The 27,867-nt window shown below is 35.5% G+C and overlaps 1 protein-coding gene across 2 annotated transcripts in view; it reads right to left on the bottom strand.

Moving 5' to 3' along the window:
* CPNE8 (copine 8) overlaps window positions 1–27,867 on the bottom strand; it is a 230,776-nt gene that overhangs the window by 57,014 nt on the left and 145,895 nt on the right. For both annotated transcript variants that reach the window (XM_012435387.3, XM_012435388.3), the window contains exons 11-13: window positions 13,524–13,599; window positions 8,163–8,216; window positions 7,089–7,150 (exon numbers count right to left, since the gene is read on the bottom strand). In XM_012435387.3, the coding sequence (XP_012290810.1) occupies window positions 7,089–7,150; window positions 8,163–8,216; window positions 13,524–13,599 (192 nt within the window). The remainder of the gene's footprint in view (window positions 1–7,088; window positions 7,151–8,162; window positions 8,217–13,523; window positions 13,600–27,867) is intronic.

Raw genomic sequence — 27,867 nt, 5'->3', positions numbered from 1 at the left:
TTGCAATTTAGTTCTTTCTGTGAGTTTAATTGTAATTTTTGACTCAGCAAAATTGCTCAACAATTCATGACAGTTGCCTGTTTTACACGTTCTCTATACCCATGCTCCCTTGCGTCTGGTGTAAGAGAAACGTTTTATAAAATTAATGTCGAGGAAGAAAATCACGAAATCTCAACTAAGTATTTTAAATGAACCAGAGCTAGCTAAAGAATCAATATAATTGTTGTTCATGATACCTTACCTCATGATTTTTCACCCTTTTGATGACCTCAAGCTTTACTTGTCAATTCAGATTCAACATGAGCATAACCCACAATGGAAACGTTATGGCAAATAGTTCTCTAAATTGATGCGGGGATCGTTTAAACATATGCAAGTCAATAAATGTGATATATTTCATAATCAGAATTTAGAAAAACACATAACATCTAAATAGATGCAGAAAAGGTGTTTAATGAAATCGAGCATTGCTTTATGATAAAAACCCTCAATAAAACAGGCATACAAAGGACTTACCTCAAAGTAATAAAAGCCATACATAACAAGTCCACAGCCAAAATCATAATGAATGGGGAAAAGTTGAAAGCATTCCCCCTGAGAACTTGATCAAGACATGAATGCCCACTTTCACCACTTCTATTTGACATAGTACTGGAAGTCCCAGCCAGAGCAATCAGACAAGAGAAAGCAATAACGGGCATCCCAATTGGAAAAGAGGAAGGCAAACTATGGCTGTTTGCCAATGATATAATTGTATGTGTAGAAATCCCTAAAAACTTATCTAAAAAGCTCCGAGATCTGATAAATTCAGTAACGTTTCAGGTTACAAAATCAATGTACACAACTCAGTAGCACTGCTGTTCACCAACAGTGGTAAGCTCAGAATCAAATCAAGAACTCAATCCCTTTTACAACTGCTGCAAACAAGAAATAAAATAAAATACCTAGGAATACACTTAAGCAAGGAGGTAAAAGATCTCTACAAGAAAAACTACAAAATACTGCTGAAAGAAATTATAGATGACACAAACAAATGGAAACACATCCCATGCTCATGGATGAAAAGAATCAATGTTGTGAAATGACTACACTGCGCAAAGCAATCTACAGACTCAAGTGCAATTCCCATCAATATCAGCATCATTCTTCATAGAACTAGTAAAAACAATCCTAAAAATCATATGGAACCAAAGAAAGAGCTCGCATGGTTAAATAAACACTAAGTAAAAAGAAACAAATCTAGAAGCATCACATTACCTGACTTCAAATTATACCACTAGGCTATAGTTACCAAAACAATATGGTACTGGCAAAAAGTTGGCACATAGATGAAGGAACAGAATAGAGAACCCAAATGTACAGCCAAATACAACTAACTGATCTTTAACAAAGCACACAAAAATAAAAACTAGGGAAAGAATACCCTATTCAATAAACGATGCTGGGAAAACTGGCAAGCCACATGTAGGAAAATCAAACTGAATTCGCATTTCTCCCCTAATAGAAACATCAGCTCAAGATGGATCAAAGATTTAAATTGAAGACCTGAACCATAAGAATTCTGGAAGATAACATCAGAAAAACTCTCTGGGCATTGGCTTAGGCAAAGAATTCATGACTAAGAACCCCAAACCAAATGCAACAAAAGCAAAAATAAACAAATCAGACCTAATTAAACCAAAAAGCTTCTGTACAGCCAAAGAAATGATCAGCAGAGTAAACAGATAATCCACACAGTGGGAGAAAATATTTGCAAACTACACATCTGACAAAGGACTGGTGTCCAGATTGTATACGGAACACCAACCAATCAGCAAGAAAAAAACAATGACCCCATCAAAAAGTGCAGAAAGGACATGAATAGACAATTCTCAAAAGAAGATATCCAAAAAGCCAGCAAACATATGAAGAAATGCTCAACATCACTAATTATCAGAGAAATTCAAATTAAAAGCACAATGAGATACAACCTTATTCCTGCAAGAGTGGCCATAATTTTAAAAAGTCAAAAAACAATAGATGTTGGCATGGATGTGGTGAAAAGACAACAATTTTACCCTGCTGGTGGGAATGCAAATTAGTACAACTGCTATGGAAAACAGTATGGAAATTCCTTAAAGAACTCCAAGCAGAAATACCATTTGATCCAGCAATCCCACTACTGGGCATCTACCTAGAGGAAAAGAAGTCATTACATGAAAAAAGCACTTGTACACACATGTTTACGGCAGCACAATCTGCAATTACAAATATATGGAACCAACCTATGTGCCTATCAACCAACAAGTGAACAAAGAAAGTGTGGTATATATACCGCATGGAATACTACTCAGTCATTAAAAGGAACAAAATAATGTCTTTTACAGCAAATTGGGTGATGGTGGAGGCCATTATTCTAAGTAAAGTTACTCAGGAATGGAAAAGCAAACATCCTATGTTCTCACTTATACATGGAAGGTAAGCTATGAGGATGCAAAGGCATAAGAGTGATACAATGAACTTTGGGGGACTTGAGGGGTGAAGGTTGGATGAGGGTGGTGAGGGATTAAAGATTACATATTGGGTACAGTGTATATTGCTTAGGTGATAAGTGCACCAAAATCTCATCGCCACTAAAGAACCTATCCATGTAACCAAAATCCACCTGTATCCCAAAAAACTATAAAGAAATAAACCTTGAAGCCAGAAAAGAAAAAAGATCCCTGAATTGATGATGCCACATTAAGGTAAGGTTAAGGATATGATAAACATCCTACATAGATTTGGAAAGTATAAATTCTTAGAGTCTTTTAGCAATACAATTTAGAAATATCTAACAAGTTGTGAAATACATATATCATTAAATCCAATAACATTATTTGTAGGAAGGGACTCTACAGACATGCTTGCATATCTATACCCACATGCACTAATGAAGTGCACAAAATGTATTTATGTTGCAGCTTTGTTTATAATAAAAAATGGATGTAACTAAAGCATGTATTAACAGGAAATTTTTTAAATGATGTACAGTCATATAATGGAAAATGGTTTACAAAAAGGTAGTGATGTACTAGAATATACACACAATATGTTTAATGAACAAAATATACAATGCAGTGTATTGCACATAGTGTGATCCCACTATTATAAAACATAATGAAAATAGCAGACGTAAGCTATTATCATACACAAATCACATCTGAGAGTAAGCTGATAGGCTAGAGTAAGCCTTCGGTAAAAATGCAAACTCTATCAGTGTGATAGAGTTAAGACTGTCATTGCTCTAGGTACTGTAGAAACCCATCTGCTCTGATTAGCTGTAAGAATTTTCAACAGGAGAATGAGAACAAACAATAAAAATGATTTATTGGTACCAGATTCTGAAAATGTTTCATACTGGTAGACTCACAGCCACATATTGTTAGATTTGCACTGCTGACCAAATATATTACACATCTTTTATATATACACATACATACTCTTCACATGCTCATAAACCAAAAAAGAAGACAAAAACTGAAATTTATAACATTTCAATACCACAAATCAGTATTTCTATATGTAAAATATAACCAAATATACCAAGTACTTTCTTTTTAAGTTATAAAGGTGCTTAGCAATGTCCATTTACTTCCTCATTTCTTTATCAAATATTGATGGCAGCAGCTACTCCAGAGAGCCTGCGACCGCCATCGCGCTGGCTGCAGCAGGGAGGCATGGCCGGGGCTGCATGCTCCATGGAGTGTGTGGGACTCGGGGACAAGTGGGAGCCCGGCCTTTTCTGAGTTGGGGCAGGAGCTCCCTGGTGCACTGCAGCCATTCAAAACACAGCTACAGACCAGGGCCTCCCAGGCCACACCTGCTCCATGGAGCAGGCAGGAGCCGCTGCCTCCCATTTCCCCACACAGCTGCAGTTGCCCAAACCATGGCTGCACACTCAGGCATCCCTGCACCCTTGGGAGCCCAGAAAGGGCCCCTTCCCTCACAGGCTCAGAAGTGCCTGCTCCCACTTCCTGGCTCCTCCCTGCTGTTGGCACCCACTCTGATCCTGTGGCAAAGTGGAGGCTGAGCCTGGATGCCATGAACAGCAATGGGAGACAGACAGATTCCTGAGCAGAAGGGGATGGATGCCTGGTGAGGATGGGGATGACCAGCAGCAGAGAGGAGCTACCCACTCTAGGGTCTCCTTTCTGCTGTGCACTTTAGAGACTTGCAGGGACATCAGGACTACCAGCTGCAGAAAGGAGCAACCCACACCAGGGCCTCCTCTCTGCTAGGAGCTGGGGAGATGACGAGAGGGCCTGCCTGCAGAGAAGAGCAACCCGTTCCAAGGCCTCCTATCTGTTGGGAGCTGGGAAAATGACAGGACAACCTGCCTGCAGAGAGGAGCTTCCCACTCCAGGGTCCCCCCTTTGCTAGGAGCTAAACACTTGGGACACCCTGACTGCAAAAAGCAGCTACCCCTGTGGGTCTCCTGTGAGCTATTCTATTGCTCAATAAAACTCTTCGTGTTGGCTCACCCTCCACTTCTCTGTGTACCTCATTAGTCCTGGTTACAGAAGAACTTGGGACCTGCCAAACGGCAAAGGTAAAAGAGCTATAACACAAACAGGGCTGAAACATGCCCATTGTTCACCATGTTGCAGTCAAAGGAAAGAACAGCTGCAGTCCCTGGGGGGGCCCAGACCTGGGAGCTCCCTCAGCCAGGGCTGTGACTTCATCTTTGGGGTCCTACAGTGTCCAGCATCTTCAAGCTGCTGGGTGCCACAGAATTCCTGGTGCCAGCTAGGGAAGCTGCTTGTGGTGTGTCTGGGCCAGCCACAGCCTCGCAGAGAGCTGGCACCTGTGCCAGCACCCAGAGCTGCCTGCCCTGCTTCAGTAGCCAGCATGTCTGACTGCATGGTGGCCGGATCCCATGCTCACACACCCCTTGCCACTCCATGCCTGATTTGCCCTTGGCAGGCATGGGATCCAGGCTGGTAGCATGAGAAAAGTGCAGCCTGCCAGGCCAAGTGGGTGGAATGAGCCCAGCAGGAACAAGAAAACTCAGGAAAAGGTGCCACCAGCCAGAAGTTTCAGGCCAGAAAAACAATACTCTAAAGATCCTGTAACACTATTACCTACAACTACTAAGGAGTTTTTACAGAAATAAAATATATTTTTATGACAAATTGAACATTCTATTTTTCCATCTTCTAAAAATAAAAATAGGCACAGACATCGAAATACTAAGAGTTGGCAAACTTTTTCTACTTTGCACTTTTAACTTTATTGAAACAACCACTGTTGCTTCTGAGTCTGCAGTACTTTGCATGTTGGATGTGCATAAATAGCAAAGATTACTCATTTAACTGGTATTGTTTGTTTGTTTGCTTTGTTTCCTTAAGTAAGAGCAGTAAGAGGCAAGTTCTCTGGATTTTGTGAAGCTGTCTTTGTTCCTTTGGCCCCCTCCCGTTCCCTCATCCCTTTCTCCAGCCTGAGGACATTCTACCAGTGAGTCTGTATGGGTTGGGGGTGGGGGTAGTTGCTGAATCATAATTAGGAAGAGGTTTATATGAGTAATATCTGTTTGTTATTCATCATAAAGTTACTAAACACATTCAAATTTGCTTCACTCCATTATTGCATATTGAAAATACAAGGTGAAGGCAAACAAAATATGTAGACATTTCATACTGCAAGACAATGAATGCTTCTTTTAAATCTCTGGAGATGGTTTTGTCTGGCTCTGTGTCCCCACCCAGATCTCATCTCAAATTGTAATCCCCATAATGCCCATGTGTTGAGGGAGGGCCCTGGTGGGAGGTGATTGGATCATGGGGGTTGCTTCCCCCATGCTGTTCTCATGATAGTGAGTTCTCATGAGATCTGATGGTTTTATAAGTGTTTGACAGGCCCTCCTTCACAGGCACTCTCTTGCCTGCTGCCATGTAAGACATGCCTTGCTTCCTCTTGGCTGTCAGCCATCCGCCATGATTGTAAGTCTCCTGAGTCCTCCCCAGACATGCTGAACTGTGAGTCAATTAAACCTCTTTCCTTTATAAATTACCCAGCCTCGGGTAGTTTCTTTATAGCATTGTGAGAACAGTGTAGTACAGGGGATACTTGGTCAGGTTAAGAAAATGAAGAAATAGGTTAAAATGAGAGGGAAAATTGAAAAGACTTCCCTATTTACAAAGGTGTAAGAACTTATAATACACTACCAACACAGGATCTGTCTGGGTTTTGAAAAATTTAAAAAATGATTACAACTATTTTTTTTCCTGAAAAGTATTCCTATCTGAGAGCTGTGGGACCAAGTAAATAACTACACCATCTATTTCTGCATTCTGATTTAATGACAAGGTACATTCCTTTAATATTATTATTATTATTATTATTTTGAGATAGAATCTTGCTTTGTTGTCAGGCTGGAGTCAGTGGTGTGATCTCAGCTCACTGCAACCTTCACCTCTTGGGTTCAAGCAATTCCCCGGCCTCAGGCTCCCAAGTAGCTGAGACCACAGGTATGTGCCACCACACCTGGTTAATTTTTTGCATTTTAGCAGAGACGGGGGTTTCACTACGTTGGCCAGGATGGCCTCGATCTCCTGACCTGGTGATCTGCCCACCTCGGCCTCCCAAAGTGCTGAGATTACAGGCGTGAGCCACCGTACCTGGCTCTCCTTTAATATTCTTAACCTAGTATATACATTTAAATCAAGCCCCAGGCTTTTCACCTATATTACAAATAATAAATAGTGCATGTAAATATATACTTATATTTACATATATATATACTTATTCATTTCCTATGTATTAGGCAAACAAAAACATCCTATTAAAGTGTGCATAATAACCTTATCTATAACTATCAATCATACAATAAAATATTTTCTCTTGGTTAAAGAAAAGTTACAATTTTCCCCAAAAGTAGTAGCTCTAGGTAGGTAAGTTTTTTTTTTCTTTATATCTGAAACAAAAATATTCTTTTCTTTTTTTCAATAGGCTTGCCATCAAAATATAATAAAGGTGATTATTTCAGTGCCAGGTACCTCAAGGTAGCACTTGTTACACACATTTAAAGAAATGCCTAAACAACAAAGCAATTTCAGAGAATGACTTACCCTCCCTTAATGTAGTCAAGGAATGAAACTTCTGTTTCTACCAAGAAAGAGAGTAAAGTTACCTGAAAAAGAAAAAGACAAAATTACCTTCTAGTTGTTTGTAACCCCAAATAGACTCTTTTCTATTAGAGAGAAAATCGTATTTCTTTGCATTTTGAAAATCACTAAAGAGATTATTTTTTATTAACATCTGCTAGGACTGATTGTTCTTACATTTAAAATTATCTGAAGGAAAGGGACCAAAAAAAATTAACCAATGTCTTTCCATGACCAGTTTCCTTCCTTTGAAGAACAGCATGAAAATTATCTACAAGGACACTGTGTTATTTCCCATTGTAGATAAAAGGAAAGATGAAAGGGAGTTAAAACCAAAAAACCAAAATCAGTGAGCAAAGCCTTCAAGAGGAAATGTATGTTTTCAGTCCTGTTTCTGTAATGAGCCCATCTAATATTTTAACTGTCTTGCTTTATAGAGATCTTTAAAAGAAAACAGAAAAAACTTAGATTTTGCTTCTCCCCAAAAAAGTTAATCTGAAGTAAAAACTCTGCAGTACATTTTTTCTTAAAATACTGCTTTTCTATGATTGTTTGATACTTCCATCGTTCTACCCTTCTGTACTGATTTGGTACATCATTCCCACAGAGTTGTCAATTGTTATGACAACTTTTTTGAATGAGCACATACACACACCATGAAATGAGTCTTACTTGTTAGGTATAGCCTGTAAACAGTATAGTATTTCTTACTTCCACTTACATTCTGTATGTCTGCCTGATTCACTCTACTCTGATTCCACTGAATGAAGAGTTCATAATACAAACTTCAGCCTCCCTCAGGGGCCTTGCAGCCCCTAGAATAATCTACAAGAAGCCAGGTCGCGACCTTCTATCAGGTATTCTCCATTACAATCAGTCCCCTGGGAAGTTGATTTTTCTATTATGTTCCTTCATATTAAAACACTAAGTGAAACACAGCTCAGATTTTCAATTGCTTCCAGTAGGATTAAAGATGTCATACATATATACTTATTCATTTATTTTAATCTTTAAAAAATAATATAAAATTTGACTTACTGTTCCAGAATTAGTGTATTTTTTCTTTTTTCCTTTCTTTTTGGGATTCACCACCTTAAAAAGCAGACAAAACAATTAAAATGTGTTAGGGTTTATACTGACGTTTAAAACATTTCTAGTTCAACTTGCTGCCTTCACTTCTTACGCATGTATTCATTTACAAATGCTTTCAGTATGACTTTGGACAGTCATTCAGCCAAAACTTCTCTGCAAAGGTTAATAGTGACGATCTTTAAAAAAAATGTTTTGTCTGTAATATTCTTCTCACCTGTACATATTGATTACCCTTAACTATGGTCACCTTCTTGATATGATAGAGACCTTTAACATCTAACGTCCTAACTAATGAGTGCTTTATAGAAAAATGATGGGTTGTTAAAGTATATTCAAGTGACATAACTTTTAAAATTAAATACACAAACATAGCAAATCATCCAATATGTGAATATTTAAAGGATCTATTGACCTAACTACTGTTTTATAATGATAGTAATTTCCACCAGTTACCAATGCTACATAATAATTGGTAAATGTCTGGTTTGTGGACACAAGATTGGCCTTTTGACTATTTGTTCCGTAAGTAAATTTGATTGCACTTCTATATTTCATAAAATATTAGGGGATATAGGGAATATTAAGATAAGTAAGACCTGCCAATCTAACAGGATAAATATAATACATAATTGCCTGAAGAGAGTCTTCTTCAGATCATCTCAATCCAAAATATGGGGAAAGCATTTGACAGGAAAAGAAGATGAAATAATTTGTGAATAAGTATTAATTGAACCATAATTTATTACTTTAACTAGGGCTTCAATTTTAAAAAAAATCAATAAATACACCATTCTAGAAAGAAGAAAAAGCAACTGATCCAAGTTGGCTGGGGTAGAGAGCCCATACAACCAGGTCAGAAGTGAATCTGAAAAAATGAGCTGAGGCCATGTTAAGATCCTTAATCCTAGGCCAGGGAGTTTGGGTGTTATTTAGTTGATGTTTAACAGGAGAATGATATAATAGGTCTACAGCAGCAGTCCCCAACCTTTTTGGCACCAGGGACTGGTTTCATGGAAGACAACATTTCCATGGACGGGGGTGAGGAGGATGGTTTTGGGATGAAACTGCTACCTCAGATCGTCAGGCAATAGATTCTCATAAGGAGCACACAGGAGGCAGAGCTCAGGCGGTAAGGCTCCCTTGCTCGCAGCTCACCTCCTGCTGTGTGGCCCGGTCCCTACAAGTCCACAGGCCTGTACTTGTCTGTGTCCTGAGGGATGGGAACCCCTGGTCTACAGGATAGAGTTGTAAGGAGAGAAAACGGAGGCAACAGTTAGGGTCCTATTTTAAATAGTCTATGCAAGAAGTAACGAAGCATTAAATACTGCAGCCCCATTGAAAATTGCTCGCAGAGAAAATTAAGAAAACAGAATACAGTACACTTGGCAGGTTAAAGTAGAAAATCTAAAGAAGAAATGGTCATCTATCCCATGTATTACCTATTGTGTATTTCAGAAAGCCCTAAATGAACACATTCTATAGGAAAACATGCATCAGTAAGGATGGTGGGTATCACCAGCAAGATCACACATTTTTCAGACGGTTCAATGGTTATACTATTAAGTATGGAAAAGGTTGTTTGGAGGAGAAAGGTAATGTTTGATCTTGAGGTTTGAAGAATTACTCAATTCTTCCAGATAATCTGAGGAGCACACAACTCTCAACAATATATAGGAAATCAGTGAATAAAATTCATTCAATCAAAAGTTTGAAAATAAAGAGTTCAGTGATACACTTTTCTTGAAAAGCTGTATTTCAGCATTTTTCTACCTAAAAATCATTCATCTAGCATTATGCTTTTGGTTTAGAAGAGGTTTTCCTAAATTTTAGGAGCCACTTTTAGAATTTCAAAAGCATCTTTCAGTTCATATCAGTCTTTTGCCTGTCAGCATATCATAATGTACTACTGTCACGGAAAAATTACCTCAGATGATTTGCTTTTAAATTACATAATTAAATTTAATTACTTAAATGTTTCTTCATTTAATCATACAGGATCATTTCAATCACCAATAATACATCTAACAATAATAAAGTTATGCAATATATAAATAAAGTAGCATTTGTCACTTCTAAAACTAAATAACGGACTATGGAAGTAACTTTAGAATGATGGAATAAGATGCTCTGAAAAACTGCTTGTCCATAAAGACAATAAGAAATTAGCAAAAATTGTCAAAATCAAATTTTTTCATGAATCTGGAAATTAATAAAAGGCTTGCAACAATCGATGATCACTCATTCAAGAAAAAGAGTAAATCTCACTATGTCATTTTAATTTGCTTTACTCCGGTCCTACTTTTCTCAGCTCTGTAATAGCACTGAAAACCGTCAGCTTAGCAACTACAGTAGCTGTGTAAACCAACAGTTTAAAAGGCACTGGAGGGGACAGAATGGGTAAGAACTTCTTCGATAATTACCCTGACCTGATCCTTATACAATGTATGTATATATTGAAACACCGTACTGTACACCATTAATATTTACAATTATCAAGTGTCAATTAAAAACAAAACTTAAAAGAATGTGTCTTTTCTAGAGAATCGTCATTAACTGATCTATACAGAAGCTTTCTGGAAAAGCTCCATTCATAGGGCTTGGGCTTGTCATTAATTGACTTAAAGCCTGCTCAGGAGAAGCCGTATCTCCAGGACATTTGTGAAAAGCAGTCAGTGGCAGGTTTTTAACAGCATAGCTGCTGGAGGTGATGATTTAATCTGGGCCAAGTAAGAGGCTAACTCAAAAAACGAAAAGGAAGATCTAGGGAATGGGAAGTTTATAGGGGGCTTTTAAAAGCTCTGGATTATTGCTGGAAATCTGGAAGGCCACGCCCTTTGAAGTGCTATACACACGCCCAGGAAAGATCTAGGGAATTCTTATCTCTGTCCAACCTCAAGTCTCTGCTCAAACAAGTGAAAGCGAAGTCAGGATTTGACATTGTTGGAGCTCATAAGAAGTGCCCAAATGTACACAAATCTCTATCGAATCATCTGCTGATCACGAATCTAACCAAGCAAACACTTAAGTAGCCCATACAACAAAAAGTAATGACTTTGTAGAATTTGTCCTTGAAAAATCACTTAACAGAGAGCAAAAAACAAACACCTTGGAGGTGGTGGAGAATCTAATTTCCAATATAACCCATTGTATTACTTAAAGTTTCCAGCATTCAACAACAACAAAAATAAGATTTTCAAAGAAACAGGAAAGTATGGACCACACTTTTCTATACATAGAAAAAAGTAGTTGACAGAAATTGTTCCTGGGGACCTGCAGACATGCAAGTCATGCAAGTTTTTAAGATTTAAAAACTGAAACAAAGTTTTTAAATCAGTCATTACAGGTATATTGAAAGAAGGAAATCATGTCTAAAGGTTTAAGTATGAAACAATTCCTTACCAAATAGAAAATATAAAAAAAGGATCAAAATTATATAAAAAGGAACCAAACAGAAATTCTCAACTTGAAAAGTACAACTGAAATGAAAAATTCACCAGGAGGGTTCAACAGAATATTTGAGCTGGCAGGAGAAATAATCAGTAATTTTGAAGATTTGTCAATTGAGATTTTCCTGTTTGAGAAACAAAACAAAAAAAGAAAAAAGGAAAGAAAGAAACAAACAAAACAGAGCCTAAAAGAGCCATGGGACACCGTTAAGCATAACAACAGAAGCAGAATGGTAGTACCAAAAAGAGAGGAGAAAAAGAAAGGGGCAGAAATAATTATCTGAAGGACTAATGGCTGGAAATTTTTTCAGTTGCCTTGATAAACCTGAATCCCTTGCACAAGTGCAGATAATGAAGTTTGCAATGTATTGGACCAGACTGTCCATTGAAACCCTAAAATTACTTGTACATAATTCATAATAGTCTCCTACATTTTCTTCAGACCGATCTCTTCTTTTGAAAATATGTATGTATAATAAGAAGACATTTATATTTGAAGTCATGGTCTTACAGGTATTTAAGAAGAAATGAACATTAAGCTTCTTTGTCATCTCATCAGATGTGGCACCAGTCTTGTCATTTAGCAAGCTTTATTGGACAAGAGAGGTTGGAGACGGACTGAAACCAATGATGAGAAAATGCTATAAAGGCTAGAGAAACTAAAAGTGGTTCATCTCTGGAGTACTGTGTGTTGATCAGCAGTAGATGATGCCTCAGTACACGGAGAACTAGTGTGCACGTGTTGTTTTTTCTCAGCCTTGACGTTACGCAGACAAAATAGGTTATTTATATAATTATAACATGTCTTATATGACTTATTTCCTGTTTAGAGCCCTAACAATCTTTCCATAAAAGACCCAGATAGATTGGTGCATTACTTTATCTCTGTCGCTAACTGAGAAATTTTATTGAACTGAGTTTGGCCCCTCTGTAATAATTCCATAGTGCAGTAAGTATACTACTATATAGAGCACATATCAATCGATGCAAAACATATTTTATACAAAACATACATCTGTCTCTCCCATAAGACACCGAAATTTGTATTCATCTCTGTATCCCCAGGGCCTAACACAAAACATGAAATATAGAAACTACTTACTAAATTTTGTTATGAATGAATAAATGACGATGGAATAAAGTAATAGAAGGAGATTTCTTCACTCTCTACTTAATAGAGGCCAATTTTAACATCAACCTGGCAGGGAAGTATTACCATTCTTGATTAAACACTGAGATATTTTCTTTGGTATCCACATATATTAAAATTATAGGAAAGGTACAGATACCATACCTCAAGGAGTAACAGTGCTAGAACATACTATATGCTCAACAAATATCTGGTGATTAACTGGCATAGTGGGTTTAGGCAGAAATAACTGTAATGTGTCTGCTTTAACAACTTGGATTTATTTAATGACTGCATATTACCTTGTCATTTCCCTCAGTCTCCACCTAAACAGTGGTGAAGGTGCTCAGATATATATGCAGACCAAGCTCATTTGATGATGCCAGATTGACACAATTAAAATGCCTGATTTTCTTCTTTATTAGGAAGGGGCGGAAGAGGAGGTTGGTAGAAAGGCAAAACATAAAGCCTGAAGCTTAAGAAACAATGAACTCATATCCATATTTTTAAAGTAAAATGCTTTATACACAAGAATTAAAAATCAAAGACATTTAGATGTGACTTGAAGAAGCAATATCATTGAATCTAAAAATGCTCAACAACTTCAAAGATTCTTACACACACTGGCACTTAGTTAACCCTTGGCAATTACATTTTGCAGAATCCATACTTTTAAAGCATAGATTTATTTATTCTAGAAAAAAAACAACTGTAAAATAAAATGCCTCTTACCTCATATACGTTGAATTGTGATTGGCCTCTAGAAAGTTCCCTGTAGCTTGTTGTAAATTCCCCAATGAAATCATGACTAAAATTAAAGGAAAAAAGTATATAATATTAGCTTTCATATATTTGTCAATTGTATTTTAAAGTTTTTAGAAAGGTTTAATCATTATAAAAAACACTTGATATTATTATGAATATAACAATAACATAAGATATTTAAAAGGACTAATACATAATTACATTGTTCATTAATCTAAAATTATGTATACTGGACAATTATACTTTATTAATATTCAAATGTTTAATTTATTCCACCAGTATTAACATTTCAAACAGGTATATTAGTTTTTATAACTGATATCTCAAAAGAGTTAAATCATCTGTTATTCAACTGATTAATTAGGATGAAAGTTAGAAACTATACTAATAAATTTATTATTGTCCATATCAATGGATATCTATTTTTAAAATATAGTATTTAAAAAATATTCAAACTTTCCTATGGCCAGAGTGTACTAGGATGCTATTTTTAAAAAGCATAACATATAAACATGGATATTATTCACTAGACTTTCTTTTCTATATTAATAGTTAATAAATATTTTATCAATACCAACATGTTAATTCAGGTTTCTTCACCTTAAAGTGATCATCACTACCTTCTCAGGTGCATTCCTAGTTTAGGTGAGGAGAGGTAAGGATTGAGTAAACACGTATCAGTTCTCACTAGAAAGCTTTTATCAACTGAGATTGACCTGTGCAACTACAAAAAACATGCTAAGCACTCGGCAGTTTAGAGCAGACTCTTGTTCTACTCCTTTGAGTTAATTTAATGGCCAAAGCTAAGTTGAGCACATACTGCTGAGAAGTAAGTGCAAAATACTGGTATTCAGTGCAACGGTGAAATGTAACATGTTAGAAAAGATACAGACTGTAGGAGCTAAAGTAATATAACAAACATAAGAGATGTCACAGTAGCCATTCGTATAATAGAATTTAAGTTCTGCCAATTTGTTTGGCAAATGCAAGCTATTCCACGCCATAAAAATGAATGTTCCCTCAAATCCCATTCAATTTAATATTTAGCCGTGAATCGCTTAAAATCCATGAAACTTTCGTGGACCTGGCAATCAGTAACAAGCAATACACAAGTTGTGTTTAACCAATGAAAATACTGATTGTTAAAGACAGGATATGGCAGGGTAAAAAAGCTAGCTGTCATTGATTTTAGTAGAGTTTTTACAGTAAAAAGAAATGTTTTTAAAGAACTTCTTTGAGATAAAACTCACTTAAGTATCCAGTCCTCTATTCTCCCTAGAATCCCTTGTATATATTAATATATTATGGTATTTTATGTGAAACATTACTCTTTATATCTGTATCACCTTGACCTCTTCTAGATTTAAATTTCAGAAGCAGATTCGTATGAATATGTGAAAAGCAAAGAGAATTGTAGGCTGTGACATATTCCTATTTATGGACCCAGACTTCTAGAACTTGCTTTCAAGTTACCCAGGAAAAAAATCACAAAACAGCACTTTAGTGTTACATAGTAATTTTGTAGTAGTACAATTCGTATGAAATCTGGTAACACTGGTTTAATCAGAACAAATAAAATGATTATCTTTGACCTTCAACAGTGTAAGCTTATAGTCATGATTTATTTCACTGCAATCTTAAAATTCTCTGAGTTACGAAGGTTTTGTTTAGAATCCATCCTCCTCCATTCTTATGCAAGTTTCAGGTATCTTAATAACCACTGAGATGGAAGGTTCTATTAGAGCACTTCAAACACAACCTTTTCATATTGATGGGTATAGAGGAGCCTTATATAAACAGGGCTCACCACAGCAGTGGTAGGAACCTAATATAGGGGACTTAAAAATGCCTGAATCACTTAAGCCCTTATGATCATTTTCTGATTGTGCCAAACTTACCCATGATTGGTTAATTATTTCAATCCAATGTTCAATTCTTAATCGTTAACACTTAAATTCCTGCCACACAATGCTTATCAAAAACATTGCAGAAAGAAGTGATAATTCACTGGTCTTGAGTAAATCCAATTTCTCATCCATCTGGATAAAGTCAGTCTGACAGAATAACAAACCTAGACCCAATTGCAATGGTCAAGTTTACCAAACTACACATTGATATGCCTGTGTTGAAGTTATTGGGAAACTTTAAAAGAAGCAGTTCTTTGCTATTTGGTTCTCTTTTGTTCTAGTTAAAATTTGTAAGTCTCTACAGAATTGAGTAATGAACAACAGGTATAGGACAATCTCTTTGGTATCAGGACTAGGAATCTTGTGTGCTGCCCACTTAAGCTTTCTGCTCTGAAAGGACCCTGTTTATCATGAAAGGGAGAGAGCTTTCTCCTCTGCATTAGTGGTTAGAGAACTTACAGCTAAAGTCTCTAGCAAGACATGTCTTTGTGACATGCTGTCCCCTGCAGACTTTTCAGATTTCTCACCCTATATTATCCCTTGGTTTCAATGTCCCCAGCCAGTTTAGTTTACTCTCATAGTACAAGCATCTCTGTAAGTTTTCTTGGATCTTTTTCAGAAGAAGAGAGGACACACATAAATACGACAACGAATAAAATGTTAGTCCTGCTTTCTAAATCTTGTTCAAGACGATTATTTTGAATAAAACACTGAATTTACATGTCATGCAAAGGCAATGCTATCCATGTATTGTAGAGGAGAAAGTATGTTGATCATTTATTGCATTTCAGCCTCCAACACAACATTTCTTTAAGACTAAGAAAATATATTGTTGTATCCATTCATCATCTAGAGAAGTAGATGATCCAGAAGTTACGATTTGCCAAAAGTCATAAACATAAGGCAATACATGGAGATAACAATAAAATAGCCAACCCTAGATATAAGATGTTTTGTCTCAAGAATATATCTGAAGAATCTGGGTAGATAAGTGGATAGATTCTCAGGCCAATTTTGTTACAGATCTCTTTTAATACATGGATATTTTTATAATTTTCAACCTTTATAACCTGTCTGACTTCAAACACTGTATGTTAAATCACAGGTAAGTACTCTAAAGAGAATATTAAAAGGTATTTTCCACTGATTTTTATTATCTTTTACCCTATCATCAACTATTCCTAGATTTTGCTGAGATTAAAAAAAAATACAATGTGCATTAATATTTTATCTGTTCATGATGCTCAATACTGTAATATTGAAACAACTGTCACTATCTTGAGAAACATGATGAAAAATACTTTGATAATAAATCACGACCAATAATTTCCTTGTGATTCAATAATACTGCTTTGCTATTTCCTGTTAATTTAATTCTAACTAAAATAATTACTCTGTGTTATGAGTCCCAAGCTCTCTGACTGCATTTACAAAATAAAGTTTACTCCGGTGCCACTTATCTGGCTTTTGTCTGTTTACATCTCGATTTTTTCCCATACCTTTCATTACCTATATGTGTTATTTAAAGTCTGAGGGAATGAATTCAAGAGGCATTTTGAGCAAATTGACTACTACTACAGCTAGTAATTTGGCTTTAAAAGTCCTTAAGTAATTAAACTGTTGAATAAAATCTGTTTATTAAGATCATTTCTATGCTTCATTAATAGTGGGAAAATGGTCTTCTGCATAGTCACATTTACCCCTGAAACCTGCAGGACAGTCTATAAACGTAGCCTTTCTCCCCTACTTTTAGGGTATTACTCCCCTATATCACTTATCTTTTACTCTACAGCTCAGCTATGATCTCTTTCAAGAAGGCTTTTCTGCTTCATTCCCTTCTTTTTTGCTCTCAAAAACATAAAACAAGCAAACAAAGAACCGCTGTCTCTCATCACACTTCCTATGTTGTGTTAAACCCATCTATTCAGGTATTGCCTGTCTTCACCTATGTTTTGAAGGCAAGAAAGGTGATAACTTCATCTCAGGATTCCCAGCATCCCTCTCCATACCTGCTACACAATTGGCTCAGCTGAATGTAGCAAACATACTTAGGGCAATAGCACAGTCATGCTGTGATCTTACCTTGCCAGTGATATTAAAAACTTTGCCTCTCATCAACTATATTCAGCCAAAAAGAATGGCACAGGTGCCGATCATAATAAACATATTAACCTTCTCTATCAGCTTAAAACAACTCTGGAAGTATTGCAGACAACTGTGATTTCCCATGAAAATGCCCCCACATAATTACAACAAAGCTATATAAAAAAGAGAATATTGCCTTTTTTTGGCACATCTGAATATTTTCCTGAAGGCCGCCTTTCAATAGATAATGCTTATTTTCCTGACATTTATCTTGTTTTGCATATAATGTGGACAAATGGCAAATACATACTTAACCCAACTCATCTGTTTCCCTACCACCATGGTGTCTTGAGTCAGTCAGTCAACCTCGGGGACCGTAAGTCTTTACCTCAAAATTGGAGGTAATGCCTACTTTCTATTTGAAACATCAACCCAGAGAATTCATTTGATTCTTTCTATGAAAGGCATCTAATTTATCAAAAATACACTTCTAGAATACAATCTAATTATGAAGACTGTAATTCCAGACACTTATACATTTTGTCAATAAACAAGCTCTAATCAAAACAATTTGTAAAGAAGTAATAGGCTTCTGAATGGATGTGTGTTGTATCACAGTATTTTGGAGTTACATACACATGTGGCTCGTATCACTCTCATGCAGGTATGTTTAACTCACAAGGCACATCTCTCTTTTGGAGTATACCACAGTGTGACATGTTTCAGGTATGTATCAAAGGGTATCTCAAATGAGGATTTGTAAACAAATTGTATATGAATGACAATTTCTCTAATTTGGATGCTGAAGGGATTTTGGAATAAAAATTGGCATGATCTTTTTTTTTTTTTTTTTTTTTTTTTTTTTTGAGACGGAGTTTTGCTCTTGTTACCCAGGCTGGAGTGCAATGGCGCGATCTCGGCTCACCGCAACCTCCGCCTCCTGGGTTCAGGCAATTCTCCTGCCTCAGCCTCCCGAGTAGCTGGGACTACAGGCACGCGCCACCATGCCCAGCTAGTTTTTGCATTTTTTAGTAGAGACGGGGTTTCACCTTGTTGACCAGGATGGTCTTGATCTCTTGACCTCGTGATCCACCTGCCTCGGCCTCCCAAAGTGCTGGGATTATAGGCATGATCTTGCTTATGGGAACAACACCCTCAGCTTTTGTCTCTCATTTGTACTACAGCACAGTGATTTCCCATGTTTTCCTGTCTTGCAAATCTGTTCAAGTCCTGGAATGCACATCAAGATTTTTCAAAATAGCAAGTTTGAAAATGAAGCACTCACCAAAATGAAAGACCTTTTTGAATGAAATGTAGTTATGGAGACCTTAATTAAATGCATGGGTGTCAGTCATTTTTAATTTTAAACCTGTATTTGTGGGCAGAGAGCAGCAGATGTTTCAGAGGTGACCTGAACCAAGTCTTTAATTCCATGATTACAAATAAAATGCACCATGAGACTTCTGCTTTCCTACTGTCACCACAAAAAGCCATCTTCATAGGTCCAGATAACAATTCATTAGCTCTCCCTAATTTTGCTAACTTTCTTTGCTTTTGTTCTAGGCAGTGTTGGACAAACTTTTCAGCATCTAAGAATGATTTCTTTACATGACAAATCAACAGGCTTCACTGATACTTAAAGTAGTTAAAACATCAACAAGATCAAGCCTTTTTATCCTTTTAACTTCTTCAAATCCTAATAATTTAGTTTATTACAAAGGTAATAAATGTGACCTTTCAGCATTCCTAGATTACGAGCTGATCCATGTCTAAATCTGCAAAACTAGCATGATTTTTAATTAATTGCCCCAGTAAACACAAATTATAAGCATATTTTGACCAAAATAATTTTTTCTTCATAAAGTCCTGATTCATGTTTTTAGTGTTAACAGTATAACTTATTATATATAAGATATATATCAATACTTTCAATGTAGAAGTGATCATTTATATCCAGCTTTGTTGAAATTTTAAATCATTTCAAGAGGTTTACATTTTCTTTTTTTTCTTTTTTTCTTTTTTTTTTTAATGAGATGGAGTCTCCTTCTGTTACCAGGCTGGAGTGCAATGGGGCAATCCTGGCTTACTGCACCCTCCACCTCCTGCATTCAAGCGATTCTCCTGCCTCAGCCTCCCAAGTAGCCGGGACTACAGGCGTATGCCACCACACCCATCTAATTTTTGTATTTTCAGTAGAGATGGGGTTTCACCACGTTGGCCAGGATGGTTTGAACTCCTGACCTCGTGATCCACCCACCTTGGCCTCCCAAAGTGCTGGGATTACAGGTGTGAGCCACCGCGCCCAGACGAGGTTTACATTTTCTTTGCTCCCTATGTAGATTGCAATAGTACTCTGGGTCTCCAAGAAAGAAATAGATAAAATCACTCTTCAGAAATTAAGAGTTCATCAGAAGAACTAGGCTAATTTTATCAGTCTTATCCATACCTGCTCATTAATCCATTTCTAATACAGATAGAATTTTTAAATGATATAAATATCTTTTTATTCATATATGTAAGTTCTATGCCCTGCTGGGTATGTATGTGTGTGTAAAATAATATTACATTTCTATAATCCTAAATTTTAGTATGTTTAAATTTCATCTATTATGATTATTGAATATTCTATTAATTTGATGTTCATCTCTTTCCTATATCCACACAAAGATATACAAAGACTAGAACAAACTATATTTTCTAAGATGAAGATATTTTTATTGTGGTTTACATTGGTATAGCAAGTGTATATGCCATAGTTAAGGATATGTTATATATAGTGATTTATCACATTTAAGCAAAAATTTTATGCCTACTTAGTTATGCCAAATTATTTTTAAAAAACAGGATATACACATATTTTAAAATATATTCATAATTTTAGTTCATTTAAATTACATGTGCATCTATTAGACATAATTTAAATTTTAACTTGACATAAGGTATAACTTTTAAAATATAAATATCTTTAATTCTGTTTTTATTACTTCTAACAAGCTGAATGCACCAGCATATTGTCAAAAAAAGCTCCCCATTCAATTTAAAATTTGCCTATACAAATAGAAAGCATATGATAGTTAAGATAAAAAATTCTTAATAGGAAATAACTTTTATCTAACAATAGTTTCACAAATTAATCCGTTAAAAAGTAGAATGGAGTTTCTTTATCCAGTTATGACCTTGGATACTTATCTAGAATTATATAAATTAGAAACTTTACTGTGATCATGTCTGAGGTTAAAATCTTGTCCAGTTTCATGGATTTTAAAATATTTATGTAATTCTTGTCACATACTTTTTCTCTGTATATGATTGAATTCAGTTTTTAGCTTGAACGCTAATCTCTAGAAAAGGAAGTCTGTATGACTCAGTATCGTGTTTCAAAAGTTTAAATCACAAGCCAGTAAGTTGTATGTTTTTTCACGGTAATGGGAATTAATAACAGTAATAACAATAATTACCATTATTATAAGCAAAACAAAAAAAATAGCAGATTATAAAATGACAACAAATTCAATGCTGAACAAAGACTGAGATTAAAGACAACTGTGCTACTAAATCTGTATTCTTGTATCTTTTTCTTTTTATGTCATTGGTCTATGGCTAAATAATTGCAATTCAAGGTAATCACTTACTTTCTCACATACTAATAACAGATACCTTTATTCAGGAACAAATATACACATATACTTCATTCATAAGTAGGCAAAACAAATTAAATTTGTAGTTCAAGAAATGTTACTTTATGTAGCATATACTTTTATAGCCTACTCATTTACATACTGGAATAATTCTGGGCCAGTGCTAAATATAGATTAGTACTTTTTATTTTAACTTTTTTCACTCAAATTTGCCTGAGTTAAGTTCAACATAATCATCTCCCTAGATTTGATATTATATTGCTAGCTTTGTTTTTTCTCTGTCAGCCATCACTGCCACCATATGTCATTGAAAGATAATAATTTCATCTCAATTTCTCTTAATTTTTACAGCGATTAAGCCATAGGGAGTCCATAACTTTTTGAACTAAGGTTCATATTTTGATAAGAAAGCACAAAGAAAAAATAATCTGCCAGGAGTAGCACATACTCATTCTCTCTCTCTCCTGTATATACGTATATAACACAAAACCCCCAGCCTGAAGTAGCAAACGTTGCTAAGTTGTACTCTATAGCCCACTGCTACCGAAGGGTAGGTCTTTTCAATGGCAAACAGTCCCTTCTTTGCCTCTGGCGGTATCCTCTCCACTCTGTATTTCGGGACACCACTTCCCATAGTCGTGCCAGAGTTGCCAACAGGCCTCGTAAGTGTTCTACCTCCCTTGCCATTCTTGCGTGTGGAGCTGGCTACCAGTTTTCATGCTTTCTCTGGCCACTGGTCTCCATACTGTTCATTATCTTCCTGACAGACTGAGGGACTCCAAAAAAGGGCAACAGGGATCAACTGCAAAGGCTAAGTCACAAAGAGGAGGAGACTGAAGTAAATTTGCTATTGAAGTTCTTTCAAACCTATGGGGGGAAATGCATTCTGGAGTACATCCTTTGGTCATGTCAGGGTTTTAGATTTAATAGACTTGCAAACCCCAAAAACATATGTCTACCCAGTACAAAGTTATATAAATTGTTGCTATTGTCATTTTCAATCAATCAATATGTAGAGACAATTTAGATAATTCAAGTCCTAAAATCACTTATTCCAGCTGCACCAAATTGCCTAGAATATTTGCCTCACTCAAATAAATCAAGTAATTCACAAATTTTATTTTGTGCTGTATAGACGAGGGATAGTTAGTCAAAAAATGTACATTATAAAATTTTAAAAGATCATCCCACCACTTTGGTGAAATTTTGAATTTAGAGCTGACAGTGTACTGTAATCCTTGACATAGATTTTATTTGGCAAATCAGGCCTTTCAGATTTGAAAGAATTTTCAGCCAGTGGGGGATTGTGTACTTATTTTAATACTAACATAAAAGTAGTAACTACTTATTACCATTCAGCAGTTATAAAGCTCTCTTTGGATTCTTACATTATTACTCTTTCACCTCTCAAAATTAAAATTTCTTTTTATTTTTTTTTTATTTTTGAGACAGGGTCTTGCTCTGTTGCCCAGACTGGAATGTTTGGCATGATCTTGGCTCACTGCAGCCTCCAACTCTCCAGTTCAAGGGATCCTCCCACTTCAGCCTCCTAAGTAGCTAGGTCCACAAGTGCATACCACCATACCCAGCTAATTTTTTGTCTTTTTTTTAGAGATGGGGTTTTGCCATGTCAGCCAGGCTGGTCTTGAACTCCTGGGCTCAAGAGGTCACCCACCTTGGCTTCCCAAAGTGCTTGGACTACAGGCGTCCCCGTCCCATGCCAAGCCTAAAATTACTTTCTTAAACTATTTATGGTGAAACAAACTTCTCAGATTTTGTGAGAGGCTTTAATAATTCCTTATATGGTTTTTTTTTATGAAAATGGTTTTAACAATACAAATGTTCTCAAAGCATTAATATATAAAAATACTATAGTTCACCTCATAAAAGACTTTTTTTGTTAGAAGTCTGCATATGTTATATACTTTTTTAACCAAATGAGGCTCCTGGAAACTATGAAGTAAAATTTCAGAATGACTGAGTTCCCCAGAGACATTAAATCTAAAGATTAAAAAAGTTGAGTGAGCTGCTGCTTGGGTGGCATAATATCTGTATGTGGAAACTCTTCCTTTTAAATATGCATAGTAGGTAACTTGTTCCTAAAATACATTATAAAAATCTTTGAATATTCTACTAAAATAAAAGAAATATCGTTGCAGTCCTGCAAAAATAATGCCTGGCTGTTTGTTCTACTTTTGGGTTCTACTGACTTTGGGTCTTGTTATTGGTTTCGTTGAAGAAAAGTATTATCTTAGAAAATAATGCAGCCCTAATATTAATATATGCTGAAATTAATTTTAAAGATTAAAATTTACATTTTAATACATGTATTCCAATGGCTTGATTTAGTCTCTACTATAATATATTCAGAACTAGTTTGTGCTCTAAAGTAGATATAAAAAGATAAGGTAGACTCTACAATATGGTAGATTCTTTCTGTATATGTCATATTCTTTACCTTTAGAAAACATAACACTAGGGAAATGATTAGATAATAATGACTTCAAAGAGGGATTGTCAATGTGTGAAAACTTAAATATAAGGATATTTTTCTATAGATCTAAACAAAAATCCCACTATGAATTCATTTAAAAACATAAACCATAGGAAGAACGCCACATCAGAAATGTCTTCTCTTGTTTGCTATGTTTACTTTTTTCTATGTACGACACAATGTAAACTCAAAAATTGTAAGTTAAGAAGTTTGCATCTCTATCCTAGAGTTGTAATCATAGTGTAATACAAGCAAAACCAGCAATATAAGTAGCACTATCCATAAACATTTTTTATGTTTATAATATTTTATTCTATGTATGCATCAATATCGAAATTTAGAATATTTGGTTTCGGAAGGAAAAAGTTGTTTAAATAATGCTAAAGTACTTTGTAGCATAGCATACACAATACTAATTAATATATTTTAATTGTATTTAACTAAATATACAATTTAACTGAAAATCTAAAACCTCACTTTGATATTCTTAATGAACGTTGTATCATAAATATTAATCATAGAATTATGATACTAAAAAAATGTGAACCCTTTTATGACCTTACTTGTTAGTCAGAAAGCATTTGCTATTTCCTCTTCCTGAATTTTAATGCCAAATAATGTTACTACCACCATTAAAAATGAACATGAAATAGATTTAATAAGTAGAAGGAAATGGGTTAGTCTCTTAAATTTCTTTGATGATGTCAAAGTCTGTAAAATGCCAAAGATTTTATGTGGTATTTGCTTTATATTAATATGTTCTAATTTTCAGTAGCATAAATCTTAATGTAGACTATATTATCTGGTTAAAACTATAATGCAAAAATGATTAAAAATATTTTGAAAGATCTTATGCCACGAAAAAAGTATGGCTTCCCTTTTAATGATGTGGGATAATTGAGGCAATTACTTAGATCATGGAAATATAAAATTCCTTATATATTTTAAATAAAACTATTTGAAGACTTTATTTTCCTTCTCTCATATGTTGACACAAATTAAAAATTATGAGTATCTAAAACTATGTGCACCTGCAGGCTGGAACTAAGAATACCATAGTTGAACTCCAGAGACTAAATCTTAAAAGAAAAGACAAAATTCTTGATTTAGGGAGCAGAAAAGCAAACTTCAGGCCATAAAGTAATATTTAGGGTACATTAGGAGATACATAAAGTATTGCCAGTATACTGGAGAAGAATGTGTCGGTCATCCAGTCAAAAAAAATAAAAACAAGTAAAAGCACCACTGAAATATATCTGAGTATTTATCAAAGCTAATTTTTTTTTTTTTTTGGCAGTGGCAATATGCTACAGGTCTTTGTTTCTGCCAGATAAACGACCATAAAATTTTCCATTCCAGGCAATGATTTGACTCTAAGATGAATAAATAGCTAAACATGTTTTTGTTTAAATGATCTCAGGTTGTATCTATAATAGCATCAAGCTCTAAAGGTTAAGAATCTGTGCTTTCAAGAAAAGATTCTGGACTTCTGAATATAAGAAGAAATATCTGATTTCCAGATAAAGGGAACGAGAGTAAAAACAGGCAGGTCTTAGAAACATCTGTGTCTTAGCATGAACTAAACCTTACATAACAAGGCACAACAGATTCAGGATGGTACAATCTGAAATATTTTCATTCCTCTGGCATGAAGTAATCACAGATTTCAGTATTGTCTGGATTGTAACTACCTGCTAGGTTTATATCTGGGAGTCTCTTCATCAAAACTAAAGAAAAGCTAACATTAGAATTTCAAATTCACCCCTTCAATATCTAAGTCCATTATATCGACCCCTCTATCCCCCCAAACTGACAAGTTAGCAACTCCTTATTCTCCTATTCCCACCAATAAAACTATACATGTTTCTTTGTCAACTACATTTAGAATGTGAGAATTGGGTTTTACATTCGTCTTCAATGAAAATAATGTGCTGTTATACTAACCAACCTCATGTGATATGGAGAAATGAAAACTCAGAAATGTGAACTCTGAAGGCTCCACATTCTGAAGCCATCACCTAGGCAAACTTGGGCAAGAAACTTAACTTCAATCCATTTATCCACAAAAGCACAAAGACCATAAGTTATGCAGGCCTATTAAGATTTTTGCAAGGTTCAAATGGAAAAATATGTAAAAAAGTACTTTGTAAACTGAAAAGCTCTATGCATATTCAAAGTGTACTTTAGATGGCATTCCTAAAAATGATTTTATTATTTTTCTTACCTATGCTACCAACCAAATATAAGTTTTCATTACTCTCTTAATGACCTCCATAACTTCCAACTAGTCCTTGCACTTTTGTATCTGTCTGATTCCAGTTCATCCTACAGATATTTTTCCCACACCTTTGGTCATGCCAAAATGTACCTGACTCAGAGTTTAAAAGTTTCTCAAAGATTTCAAAATTTCAGTGGGATTCAATCCATAATCCCCAGTCTGTCATTACAGGCCTTCTACCACATGATCTTGACCTACCTTTCTATGTCTGCATTTCTCGTTAATTCCTTCTAATTCACTATAACCTACTCAGAACCACATGGCCAAAGCAGAACTCTTCACCCACAATATCCCTCCTTTTTTGATTCCTACACTCCTTTCAGATAAATCACATCACACTTTATCATGAACACATCTGGGATACTTCAACACAGATGTGAACTATCCTTTCCTGAAACCCAGCATCACATTGTATCTCTTTCAGGAAACATCCATGCTCTGCCTGGTATTTTGTTCCTGGAATTTTACTGCACACTTTGCAGGAACATAACCTTCTTCAATTCATAGGCTGGATAGCAATCATTTTTAAATTCCCCTGCAGTAACTAGTATAGTGACCGATACTTAATAGATGTTCAGAAAACATTTGTTAAAACGTAACAGTTTCACCAAGTGAGATTATTAAGTTTGTATGTTTGAGACAGAGTCTTCCTCTGTCTCCCAGGCTGGAGTGCAGTGGCATGATCACAGCTCATTGCAGCCTGGAGTTCATGGGCTCAAGCGATCCTCTCACCTCAGCCTATCAAGTAGCCAGGACCACAGGGGTGCATCACCATGCTGGGCTAATTAGAAAAAATTATTTGTAGAGATAAGGTCTCATTATGTTACCCAGGCTGGTCTCAAACTCCTGGGCTCAAGCAATTCTGCCTCAACCTCCCAAAGTGCTGGGATTACCTGCGTAAGCCACAGCACCCCATAGATTTTTTATTATGCTATTCAGAGTGAATTTCTAGCAATGGTTTTTAACCCAAATCTGAGTCAGATGGACCTGGAGAGTTTTTTTTGTTTGTTTGTTTTTTTTTCAAATACTCACAGACCACATCCTGAACATCCTGAAGCAGCATCTGGAGAAGTGATACTTCAATAAAAGCTCTCCAGGTGATTTTCATGCATACCTCCAGTTGAAACCACTCATTAAAGAGGCACACAATATGTATTTCTGGCAACCAGTAAGACAATTTCAATATATTTTGTCTTGATTACAAAAAGAGGTCAAAGTATTCTATTTCATAGGATGGAGATGACAACGTCATCACAGAGATATTCAAAATATGCTTCAATAAAAACGAAGGTTAAAAAAAACCCTTTTGAACACAGATCAAAAATATTTTGGGATGTATATGGTAATTTTACCTCAAGTCACAAATATGCTTATCAATGAAGTATTTTATGCAGTAACTAGGTGGTCAAAAGGATAACCATGAATGGGGGAAAGAGGTCAGGCTTTCACTTTTTTCCTTTGGAAACCTAAGTGTGTTTCTCATGCATGTTATAATCTAAATACCTGTATTTTTCCAGACTAATTTTTCTGAAGTTACAAATTGTAAGATAGTTAGACACTGTAAGATGATAGCAGAATTGACAGTAACAAACAATGCTAAGGTGTTTCAGCGTTGAATGACTAAACATCATTGTGACACAAGTGTTGGTTTCTCAACATGATAGTGGGAACTCTGCTTTCTTTAAGAGACTGTTTTTGCTGAAAGCATCTTTATAAGAAATCATTCATAAATGTTTTGATTAAAACAGAAACAAATATTTTCAGTTTAAGGACAAAAAATAACACACCTTAGAGATAGTAACAGGAACTTGAATCAAAATCATCAGATGTAAAGCAGATTCAGAGATATTTTCTACAGAGAACATAAAGTGCAATTAAAAGTTTACTCTTTGTTACTGCTTAATTTTAA

This window comes from Aotus nancymaae, unplaced genomic scaffold (genome assembly GCF_030222135.1).
Source record: "Aotus nancymaae isolate 86718 unplaced genomic scaffold, 86718_ANA_hifiasm-v0.15.2.pri h1tg000092l, whole genome shotgun sequence".
Classification (NCBI taxonomy): Eukaryota; Metazoa; Chordata; class Mammalia; order Primates; family Aotidae; genus Aotus; species Aotus nancymaae.
Note: the sequence above shows the minus strand (reverse complement) of the source record. Positions and strands in the feature narration are given on the sequence as shown.